The 12260-nt window shown below is 46.9% G+C and overlaps 1 protein-coding gene across 2 annotated transcripts in view; it reads right to left on the bottom strand.

Moving 5' to 3' along the window:
* The window catches only part of NDE1 (nudE neurodevelopment protein 1), a 29450-nt gene that overhangs the window by 7978 nt on the left and 9212 nt on the right, over positions 1-12260 (bottom strand). For both annotated transcript variants that reach the window (XM_084763868.1, XM_084763867.1), the window contains exons 4-5: positions 7828-7976; positions 1208-1344 (exon numbers count right to left, since the gene is read on the bottom strand). In XM_084763868.1, coding sequence (XP_084619994.1) covers positions 1208-1344; positions 7828-7976 — 286 coding nt within the window. The remainder of the gene's footprint in view (positions 1-1207; positions 1345-7827; positions 7977-12260) is intronic.

Below are 12260 nucleotides of genomic sequence, written 5' to 3'. Positions count from 1 at the left end.
GAGCACTGGGACTCCAAGTGATACCACCACCTCACCTTTCCACGCCTCCTCCTTATCCAGGTCACATGTGCTGGAAGCTCCTATAGAGCACTATACAAGTGATCTTAGGAAACTTATCAGGTAGCCAGCCCTGTCTGTAACTAATTCTGTCCCCTTCCAATGAAGGGTCTGACCTATCTTTCCCATGACAACATGTCTACCAATGCCCACTCATTTTAATAACTGCTTAATACTCCACAAAAGAAATTATTGGGATTTACCGGTATCTTCATTAAAGAGGCCAGTAGCTCTTCTGAAATATTTTGGACCACATATGTATCAGATTGCTGAGTTCTTTAAAGTTTGTCATGTTTGCATATCAATCAATTTCTCTCATCCAAGGTTTTTGTTGTTGTTGTTGTTGTTTTAAGACAGGGTCTTTATAGGCCAGGCTGGCCCTGAACTTGCTATGAAGCCAAGGGTGACCTTAACCTGATCCTCCTTAAAAAGGCAGGGCTACGGTGTACACCACGATGCTCAGCCCCACTGGGCACTCCTACTGTTATCCCACATGTTCCAAATTCTAGAACTACTTAAACTTGACTATTGCTTTTTCTCAACCCTATCTAGCAACTACACCATTGGAAGTCAAATTGTTGTTTAAAAAAACAAAAACAAAAAATTAAGGGCCAGGCATAGTGGCATGTGCCTTTAATCCCAATACTCAGGAAACAGAGGCAGGTAGATCTCTATGAGTTCCAGAACAACCAGGGCTGTTACACAGAGAAACCCTGTCTTGAAAAACCAACCAATCAATCAACCAACCAACCAAACAAGAAATCAGGATTTGGGGCAAACTCTCTTAAGCACTCAGCTTGGATGGCTAGCTTGCCAGTGAGCCATTTTTCTCCCCAGGAAAGTCTTGTGCTTCTGCCAGGACTCAAGTCTGCCTAGCGTGCATGGGAGTCATTCCCTAAGGAAACATTCCTGAACCCAGGATGCAGAACTCACGAACAAAGACTGGATCTGTGAACGCCAAGGCTTTTCCTGCAGGCACACACGAGGTGTCTGACAGCTGCTCCAGTAATCGCCAAGAACAGCATGGTTGTTCGGACAATTTGGAACACCCACCTCGGCAGGATTGGAAAGGCAGTGCTGGGCAAGGCCGAGGGACAGCCACTGCCTTAGCTGAGGGACAGCACACGGGGAGGGACAGGGCAAGCCTGACCTCGGGCCTCGTCCTTCAGCCTCTGCACGGAGACGAGGAGATTCTCCTTCTCGTCCAGCTCGCTCTCCAGGAAGGCATTTCTTTCGATGGCTTGGTTCAAACGCTGCTCAAAGTCTTCCAGGGACATGATTGTGGCTCTGGGTAAAAGAAGTACCAAGTTATCCACCAGAGCAATGGCAGGCAGCAGGTGTCAGTGCCTGACGACCTGAAAGGTGTGACAGCAGATGTCCGTAAGTGATCCTAAGCACCACAGGGCCTCCTGGGCCTCAGGCTCTTCACCTACAAAACGGAATCATCAGAGCTGAGAAGATGCACCAGGCTGTCTTGAGACTCACGTCTGATAATTTCCATATCGCACTTAGTGATAACCTAAAGCCCCACCCACCATTAAGACCACACGCCCCACCCAGTCAATGACAGCAACCAGCTCCAGCTTGTGTAGGAATGCTAATTAGCATTCAGAATAGCCCAACACACACACACACACACACACACACACACACACACACACACACACACACACAAACGGCAGAAGAGACCAGCATTCATCTCTTAGTGACTTTAAAGCTAAGAAAGTGATACTACAGAGATTGCTGTCACTAGAGCGCTTGGGCGCCTACTTCAGTTGAGATCCCCAGCACCCACATAAGAAGCTGGGTACACAGCATAAGCCTGTTATCTCAGCACCAGATGTTTTTCTGGCTACGCAGCCAGCCCTATCCAGAACAGGAAGCTCCAAGCTCATCTAGAGGCCTTGTGTCAAATACACGGTGGGGGTTGATTAAGGAAGACACCTGGTGTTGACCTCCGCCACCCTGCCCTCCACACGCACACAAATGCTCTGGGCACTCAACCCCAATCCAGCTGCCGTCCGACAGCCTCTTCTTTGTGAACAGGGTAGGTATTTCACTAGAATACACTGGTAAATGCGGTAAAGGACACAAAAGGACTGTAACTTAAAAACAACAGTAATAAAAAGCATCTACCTCATGTTATCTCTAGCCCAGCGACTTTCACTGAATGTGTCCTCATATGTAAGGCAAGGGTGGTAAGGGCAGGTCTGTGACAGGAGGCCAGGGAGACAGTAAGCGAGACAGTAACCGCAGATTTCCCACACAGACATGCTCAGTCAGTGCTGGCACTCGGTAATTAGAGGACTGTGTTTGCCCCGAGAAGGCACGTGGTATGCTGCAGTGCAACTGCATCTCCTGCAGCTGGAAGCAGGTTTGGAGTGGGGTCCAGAGTTAACACCCTGTTCTTCCCTGTCAGACTCACCAGGGTTCTAGTTTCTTCCGCTGTTGTCGGGGGAGGCTAAATCTGTTAACTCATTCAATATTTCCTCTTAACACCATGTTAGCACCGGTTCTCAAAGGGTCTTTAGAGAAGGCAAGTAGGATAAATTTACCTAAGGTGCCTACTTAGTGTCAACAGAAGGAAAGCACTCAGGAGTCTAACAAACACCAGGATCCATCCCAGTGTCTCTAACATGACAGGTAACAGTGAAAAGGATCAATCATCCAGGAGGGCCTAGATGAAGGAACATCAATGCTTCTGGACTCGGGAGCCCCATGAGGGAAAGAAACCAGTCCTCTGGGCAGGGGAAATGGTTCAATGGTTACAGCAATTGCCACAAGCACAAGGACCAGAGTTCAGATCCTGAGGATCCATGTAACGCCAGGTGAACATGGTAGCCAGCTTGCTATTTCTGTCTGGAAAGGTGGAGACAAAGGACCTCGGAACAAGGTGACTAGCTACACCAACCAACCACTTCAATGAGCTCAGTGTTTGACTGAGAGACCCTGCTTCAGTCAATAAGGCGTAAGAGCGACGAAGATTCTCAACACCAACCTCAGGCCTCACAACAAGCACATGTACACACATAAAACATGCATTTATGCACACTGCACATACAAAGGAAAAGGGAAAGAACAAAACCCTTCAACAGGTTAATGAATAACTGTCACCATCTTATAAGAAAAATACCAATTGGTATCAGTGGCGGGGGTGGGGCACCACAGACAAGAGGAAACGGAGTTGAAAGGCTAGTGGTAAAGAATCACTACAAGAGCCGGGCGGTGGTGGCACACACCTTTAAATCCAGCACTTGGGAGGCAGAGGCAGGTGGATCGCTGTGAGTTCAAGGCCAGCCTGGTCTACAAAGTGAGTTCAGGACAGCCAAGGCTACACAGAGAAACCCTGTCTGGAAAAAAAAAGAATCACTACAAGTATAAGGCTCATACCGCTCTAGAGTCTCAAAAATAAACAAGAGCCAGCTGTGATGATATATCTTTGTAATCCTAGCACTTGGGAGGTTAATACATAAGGATTGCAAGTTCAAGGCTAGCCTGGACTATATAAAGAAACCCTGTTTCAACCCTCTGCCCTCTTCCAAACTAGAAAAACAACCAAAAAAAAAGACAAGTTTTTTTTTAAAGACTGGATAACAAAAGGCTCTCCTAACTGTGACTGTCTTGAACACACAAAAGTCAGATAACCCATACACAGCAAAGCACACAAGACAAAGCATTAGACAAAGCCACAAGAACTTCCAGATACGTTCTACACATGTCACAGACAGACAGATGAAAGTCTTTTAGAAACAACAAACACACATGCACACACAAATACTGGGTGGGTAACACATCCTTGATTCCAGCTCTTCCAAGGTAGAGGAAGGAGTATCAAGAGTTCAAAGTTCCCCTTGACCACAGAGTGAGTACAAGGCCAGCCCAGGCGCCATGAAACCCTATCCAAACGTTAGAAGACCCCCTTTCACTCTCCTCACAACTCCAACTTCAAAATGGACAAAACAGCGTGAGAGATGTAGCTCGGTGGTAGAGCACTTATCCAGCATGCAGAAAGCTCTCTGATACCAAACACTGAATTGGGAGGAAGGGTAGGAGGAGAGGGGGAGGACAGGGGAGAGGGAGGACAGGGGAGGGGGAGGACAGGGGAGGGGGAACACAGGAATGGAAGAGGGAACAAGAGAATGAGGATATAACTCAGAAAATGGGGTACCATAGCTCCAGGCCATTTACAATTCAAGGTTGCGGTGAGCCCATTTATCATCTATTGGACTGGCAGAAATCCTCAGTGTCCCACTGTGTAAAGGAAGCTATCTGGAAAATAGAGCCACTGGGAATATAAACTAGTAAAACAAATGGCCACTGCCTTTCCAAGTCACAAAGGTCTGTGTCCTCAGGCAGGGCTTCTCCCCTTCTGGAACCCCACTGCGCAGGTGCGCATCCTGGGAGGCTGCTCATTACAGAGACCCTGTAAAGGAACTAAGAATAGCAGGGCATACCCGCGCACCCAGGGACCTGGATGAGCAAGTCACAGTATCAGCCTATGTTAAGCACTTAGTAGACAACTAAGTATGTGTTTGGCAGGGGGAAGAACAAGGGTGTTCTGTATCCTTCGACAGACAGATATCTCCAGCATCCATTGTGAAGAGAAAAAGCAAAATGTACAGCTCTGAGTACAAAGTGCTCTATTATGGGGGACCAGAGGTGGAAGAGTAACAACAGAATAACAATGCCTTTTGTTTTATTCTATCAGAATATATTAATTATACATAAAGGTTTCTTTATGACATTTTCATATATGAACATCATATCAATCATGTTACTATGACCACTCACTGCCCTATTTTGTCCCCTACCCTGTCCCTTTATTCCCTTTTGTTTTCATGTCGTGTGTGTGTGTGTGTGTGTGTGTGTGTGTGTGTGTGTGTGCGCGCATGTATGTATGAGAGAGACAGACAGAGAGACAGAGAGAGACAGAGAGAGAGACAGAAACACAGAGAGAGAGAGAGAGAGAGAGAGAGAGAGAGAGAGAGAGAGAGAGAGAGCCAATAAGCCAGAGTGTTGCTTCCAGGTGTATGGATACTTTAAGACTGCTGCACAACTAAAGAAAAGTCTCGCTGGGTATGGTGGCGCACGCTTTTAATCCCAGCACTCAGGAGGCAGAGGCAGGTGGATCGCTATGAGTTCGAGGCCAGCCTGGTCTACAAAGTGAGTCCAGGACAGCCAAGGCTACACAGAAAAACCCTGTCTCAAAACACCAAAAAAAAAAAAGAAAGAAAAAAAAGAAGCCTAGCGGAGGAGGGCTGCTATGTGGAAGCCCTCATCCCTACTGGGTGTGCTTTCCAGGTGTGGCCTTTTTGGGGGAGAAGCACCAACTCCCCGGAAGTGACCTCTCACCTATGTTCTGTACAAAAGCCCAATGAACTCAGTGCTATCCTACAGTGACCTTTGGAAGAATCATGCCTCAGTTAGGAGAGGCAGACATTGTTTAGTCTTCCCCCTATGAAGGGATTTTTAACAATATCCAGTTTAACAGCAGATGGAATGGAACTAGAAACAGAAATAGAATTAATAGAAATATGGGCTGGAGAGATGGTCAGAGGTTAAGAGTACTGACTGCTCCTCCAGAGGTCCTGAGTTCAATTCCTAGCAACCACATGGTGGTTCACAAGCATAATGTGATCTGATGCCCTCTTCTGGCCTGCAGGTGTATGTGTAGGCAGAGCACTGGATACATAATAATAAAATAAATCTTAAAAAAAAAAAAGAAAGAAAGAATAGAAATAGAAAACTAAAGGAAAAACAAGCGAGGGACTATGGAGACAGCTCGGTGTGTGAGCGCTTGCCATGCTAACAGGAGAACCTGGCTTTGGATGCCCAGCACCGGCCTAACGGCTGGGATGAAGGCCCATGCCCACAGCCCCACTGTGTGGGAGTTGGAGAAGAGACCCCAGGAGCTCTCTGGCAGCCAGGTAGTCTAGCCAGAACAGCAAGTTCCAGCTTCAGTGGAAGACCCTACCTCAAAACCTGCGATGGAGAGCAACAGAGGAAGATGCCCAAAGTCAAGCTCTACCCTCCACATGTACCTGCACAAACATGTCAACATAGACCCCAGAAAGAGAAAACCTCTGAGACCCATATGGCAGTATCAAAATGACAGAGGCCACGTCACGCCCCCAAAGGAAAGAAGAGGCAGGCACTGGAGGCACAAGACTTTCATCCGTGCATTTGGAGGTAGGAGGATCTTTGTAAATTTGAGGACAGCCTGGTCTCCACAGTGAGTTTAGGCCAGCCGGAGGGCTTAGTGAGACCCTGTCTCGAAAACAAACAAACAAACAAATGGAAAAGTATTTGGAAAAAGAGTGACCAAAGTTAAATTTAGTGAAAGACACATGTTATCCCTAGCCTGCCTTCAGCAACTTGACACCAGCTGCCAAATGAGACACATACCCTTTCAAAGGTCCCTGCCACCCACTCTCTTGTTTTTGTGTGTGTGTGTCTGTCTGTCTGTCTGTCTGTCTGTCTGTCTGTCTGTCTGTCTCTCTCTCTCTCTCTCTCTCTCTCTCTCATCCCCAACGCAAGACAACCTTTCGTTCCCCCCAGGAGCAGAGCCTACCAAACCACAAGTTGGTGAGAACCCGAGAGCAGCCATAGAAAACAGCTCTTCAGACACCCAGTGAAGCAACAATTACAGAAGACAGTAACATCACCTTCAAGGTCCAAGCCTGTCAGGCCAGAATTCTGCATCTAATGAGAGTATCTTCCAAGCCAGCATGGTAGTACACACCTGAAAAGCCAGCACTTGGGGGACAATCAGGAGCATCATCAAAAATTCAAGGCCAACTTGGTATACACAGAGTTCCAAACTTACCAGAAAGTGAAGAAGAAGAAGAAGAAGAAGAAGAAGAAGAAGAAGAAGAAGAAGAAGAAGAGGAGGAGGAGGAAGAGGAGGAGGAAGAAGAGAAGAAGAGGAGGAAGAAGAGAAGAAGAGGAGGAAGAAGAGGAGAAGGAGGAGAAGAAGGAGAAGGAGGAGGAGAAGGAAGAGGAGGAGGAGAAGGAGGAGAAGAAGAAGAAGAAGAAGAAGAAGAAGAAGAAGAAGAAGAAGAAGAAGAAGAAGAAGAAGAAGACCATAACCTAGAAGGCAAGCTGGGAAGTAGCACAGCTTTGAGTTAGGGGGTGCACAGCAGGACCTTGTCTCAAAAACAAACAGAGGGGAGCGGGTGGGAGTGCCTCACAAGTGTGAAGACCTGAGTTCTAATCTCTAAAATCCAGATAAAAGCCAGACATGTTAGTGAGAGTGTCTGCAGCCTCAGCATTCCTACAGGGAGATGGTAGGTAGAGACGGAAGACAGGAGAATCTCTCAAAGTTCACAGACCAGCTAGCTGACATTCACAGGGTAAAACAAAGGAACCTTGAATCCAAGATGGAAGGTAAGGACCTCAAATACTCAAGGCTGTCCTCTGACTTCTACAAATGCACATCCACATACACACATACGAATGCCCACGGGTGCACATGGATATTCACACACACACATGCGTGCAAGAATGGAGGCAAAATAAAGACATTTTCAGACAAGCAAAAATCTGTCATAAGCAGTCCAATCCTGTAAGAATTCCTGAGAGCAGTCTTTCAAACTGGAGGAAGAGGAAAACAGAAACTCATGCCTTCAGGAAGGCAGGAGGAACAACAGAAATGGTAAACACATTCCATCTTGCCCATGAGCCTTCAGGGCTTTGTTTGGGTCAGCTCTGAGGTCTTCACACTCCAGTTCTGTGTCCGCCACCTCACAAGCCTTTCCTTGCCCTGCCTACCGTTTGGCTCTTTCCAGGTCATCATTGGCTTGCTCCAATTCCCGGATGTATTTTTGCAGTTGATCTTTAATGGCTTTTGTTTGAGCCAGGTCATCCTCCAAGGCTGAGATCTGCCGGTAACCCTCTGAATGCTGCATTTCAAATTTCTCCTACAGGACAGAACAGAAGCAAGTCAGCGACCAAGACTTTGACAATCCATGTTCACACCCCTTCCCTGTCATCACCCCACCACCAAATATGGGGCGTGGCTCATGGATGGTGCTATGTACCTTGTAGACAATTGATGTCTCTCCCTGCCTCCTTCCAACCCAGCAATGGTACCCCATCTTCTTTTCTTGAGATAGTACCTCATGTAGGCCAGACTGGCCTCGAACAAGCTAAGTACCAAGAAGCAAAGGATAATCTTGAACTGCCTGCCTCCACCTTCCAGGTCCTAGAATTATAGCTTCGAGCACCCACATCCTGGAGACGGGAGCTGATGCAGAGGCCGTGGAGGGGTGCCACTTACTGGCTTGCTCTGCCTGCTTTTTCACAGAATCTGGGATGAAACTCGGGCTTTGTGCATGCTAGGCAACCATTCTCAGTCTCTAAATGAGGCACATCCTCAACATGACCCTAACGTCGTTAAGAAATCTCTCTCCCTTCATTTTAGGGTCTCTGAGGTATTTCTTCTTGTCACCCCTAGGAAGCAGCTCCAGGCCTCCTCTCCTAGCCTCCCCCGAGGTCAGTCAATAGAACTTTCTCTCCACAGACGTGAAATTTCAGATGACAAGCAGTTGTCTTAATTAAGGTTATTATTACTGGGATTAAACACCATGACCAAAGTGACTTGGGGAGGACACAGTTATTTGACTTAAACTTCCACATCACTGCTCATCATCAAAGGGTGATCAGGACAGGAACTCAAGCAGGGCAGGAACCAGGAGGCAGGAGCTGATGAAGAGGCCATGGAGGGGAGCTGCTTACTGGCTTGCTCCTTATGGCTTGTTCAGCCTGCAGTTTTATAGAACCCAGGACCACCAGCAGGGATGACTTCACCCATAATGGTCTGGGCCCTCCCCCGGAATCATTAAGAAAATGCCCTACAGTCAGATCTTTTTTGTTGCTTGTTTGTTTGTTTGGTTTTTGAGACAGGGTTTCTCTGTGTAGCCTTGGCTGTCCTGGACTCGCTTTGTAGACCAGGCTGTCCTTGAACTCACAGCAATCCACCTGCCTCTGCCTCCTGAGTGTTGGGATTAAAGGCGTGCGCCACCACGCCTGGCCTACAGTCAGATCTTATGAAAACATTTTTTCACTGAGGTTCCCTTCTTTCATATGACTCCAGCTTGACAAAAAACTAGCCAGGATAACAGAAGATGCTGAGGGTTAAATGGCAGTCATTTAAAGAATGCATGTCCCAACTTTCCCAACCACATGCCTGGCAGTCCTCTCAGCACCTGCCACCTGCCATCCTGTCCACTCTTATCTGGTCCTTTCAGCGCCCAGTGACCTTCAAATGAATCATTCAAGCTGTCCACATCCAAAAGAAGCCACATGCATTCAACCAGGCCTCAGCTACAACTCACTATGACCCTGCTTCACACACGAGCACTGTACTTGGGCAGAGCAACAGAAATGACTTTACTGACTTGTACCTCACAAAAGGAGACGTCGGACACTTAATATGACAAGCATCCTAACTTTTTGATCCAAGACATTTTCCAGCAGTGTAAGGGAAGGGAAGCTCAGTTTGATTGGCCAATGCTTTCCAAGAGCAAGGAACAGTCCAGATGGTACCTCATTGGTTAGCTGCTGCCCTTCTGGAGCAATTAACACTTAGGAACCTACTGTGCACCGGCCTTTGGGCTGGTATGTGTTAATTCATCCGATCCCCATGCCAGAGGTGTAGAAACTAAGACTCAATTACTTGCCGGGCCCAAGTGTGACCTTCAACAGATAACCCAGCCAAAATCAGGCCACCAAAGCACGTACTCTTTTTTTTTTTTTTAAGATTTATTTATTTATTATTATGTATACAGTGTTCTACCTGCATGTACACCTCACAGAAGAGGGCATCATCAAATCACATTATAGATGGTTGTGAGCCACCATGTAGTTGCTGGGAATTGAACTCAGGACCTCTGAAAGAACATTCAGTGCTCTTAACATCTGAGCCAACTCTCCAGCCCTGAGCATGTTCTCTTAAAGCAAGGATATTGAGCAATGTTCATTCAGGCTGTCTTAGGGTTCCTACTGCTGTGAAGAGACACCATGACCATGGCAACTCTTATAAAGGAAAACATTTAATTGGGGTTGGCTTATAATTTCTTAAGTTGAGTCCATTATCATCATGGCGGGAAGCATGGCGGCATGCAGGCGGACAAGCAGACAGGCAGAGAAGGTGCTGGAGCAGGAGCTGAGAGTTCCACATTTGGACCCGTAGGCAACAGAATGAGGCTGCTACAGTAGGCCTAGCTTGAGCATACGAGACCACAGAGCCCGTCTCCACGGTGACACACTTCCCCCCACAAGGCCACACCTCCTAGTAGTGCTGCTCTCTGTGGGCCAAGCATTCAAACACATGAGTTTACGGGGGGGGGGGGGGGGGCATTCCTACTCACACCACGACACAGGCCATCAAGAAAGTTTAAAAAATAAATAAAATAAACATTTTAAAAGGCAAAACAAAAAACAAAAACCTCCTCTTCCTGACTAGATTCAAGAAATAAAGCTGTTGTGACAATCAGTCAGATGTGCCAGGTAACGCCAGGATGCCCAGGATGGAAAGGAGGATGGCAGCCCCCTAAGAATGAAGAATGAGCAGCGTGGCTGTTAAATATTTGCAGGATGTCAACAGGAAGGGGCCTTCAACATTGTAAGGCTGCTAGGGTTTCCTGGCATGGATCAGAGAACAAGCATTTAAGCAAAAGGAAACTGGATCCTAGATTAACCTTGGCCCCAAGAAGATGTGGAGACCCAGATCCTCTGCCTGGATAGAGTCAGATGGTTTAAGTCTGGGACAGGAACATTGCTGCCTCACCAGGCTTTCATCTGGGACTGATGGAGGCCTCAGTAAATGTTGTCTGATGCCTTACAGGCTGCTGAACTCAATCCAAGGCTTGGTAAACACCAGCCACAGGTGACTGATAGGCAAGTACAGGCGGCAGGCTCTCGTCCCTCAGGCTGTGTGTGGAGCCTCATGCCTCTGTCCAGAGGCTGTAATAAAGAGGTGTCCTGCAAGCTCGGGGGTCAGTCTTGGAGTATATAATTACTTAGTAACCGAAGAGTATGCCTGCAGCCGTTAACCTATGAAAGGCCTCTTACTTAGCCTTTGTTCGTGTCACAGACCTTCCCCTCCACAGCTGCCAGCCTCTTAAATGTAAGAACTAGAATGATTCCTCATTGCCTCTTTCAGGGGCCAAATGAAAATACTTCCAGGGTCAACGAGAAATTTGGACCCTACATAGGACAAGGAGCAACAGATAATCTTTGGTGTCGGGACACAGATAGTTTGAATTTGGGACCGGGACAGGCTGAGCAGGCCTTATGAAGCCAGCTCTCCATCTCTCAAAGGAAGTTAGGGACCCTGAGTGTTCTAGGAAGCTTCATAAATCTTAGTTTCTGATATTAAATATTTTTTAAACCTTGAAGCGGCATAGAAACCCTGTCTCCAAACAAACAAATAAATAAACAAACCATGAAACTGAGCTGGCAAGATGACATCTGCAGCTCGGCCCAATGACCTGCCCCACAGGATGGAAGAGAGAACCCACTCGTGTGGATCTCAGGTCACCGGGCTTCACGGCAGGCACCTTTATCAGCTGAGCCATCCGGAAAGACTGTCTCAAGCCTGGGACTTGGTGCTTTTTGTTTCTGGTAGATGAAAGCCAGAAACACTACTCACTGTCTTACAGTGCAAAGCTTGGCCCTGGCGACAGTGTCCCGGCTCGGGTAGTAACACAGTGCTTCCTCTGAGAGGACACATTCCAAGACACTCTGCTCCATCTCCCAGAGCTTCAGACACCATCAATCCATATACGCGCTTTGTTAGTCCTATGTTTGCCTATCACATCGCTTAATTTACAAACTAAGAAATTAACATAATTACAAAACGGAATGATTATAACAGTACACCATAAAAAAATTTCCCATTTAATTTTTTTTTTTGGACTTTGTTTGATGACTAGTAACCCAAACCATGGAAAATTAAGTCACAGACATGGGTGCAGGTAGAGTTACTGCAGTGCCCAGTTAGTAAAGCTGCTAATGACTGGCATGGTCCTACGGAATGTTCTAGAAAGTGATGGTACAGAAGGGATACCAGGAGTTATATGTGGCTACAGAGCTCCTGAACTGTGGCTAATATGAGTAGAAGAATTTTTTTTTCTCATTAGTTTTCAATAGCCACATGTAACTAAGAGATACCACACTGTTCCTTATAATATATAACCAGG

Source organism: Acomys minous (assembly GCF_964271855.1).
Source record: "Acomys minous genome assembly, chromosome: 16".
NCBI lineage: Eukaryota > Metazoa > Chordata > Mammalia > Rodentia > Muridae > Acomys > Acomys minous.
The sequence above is the reverse complement of the archived record's forward strand: the minus strand, read 5'-3'. Positions and strand labels throughout refer to the sequence as shown.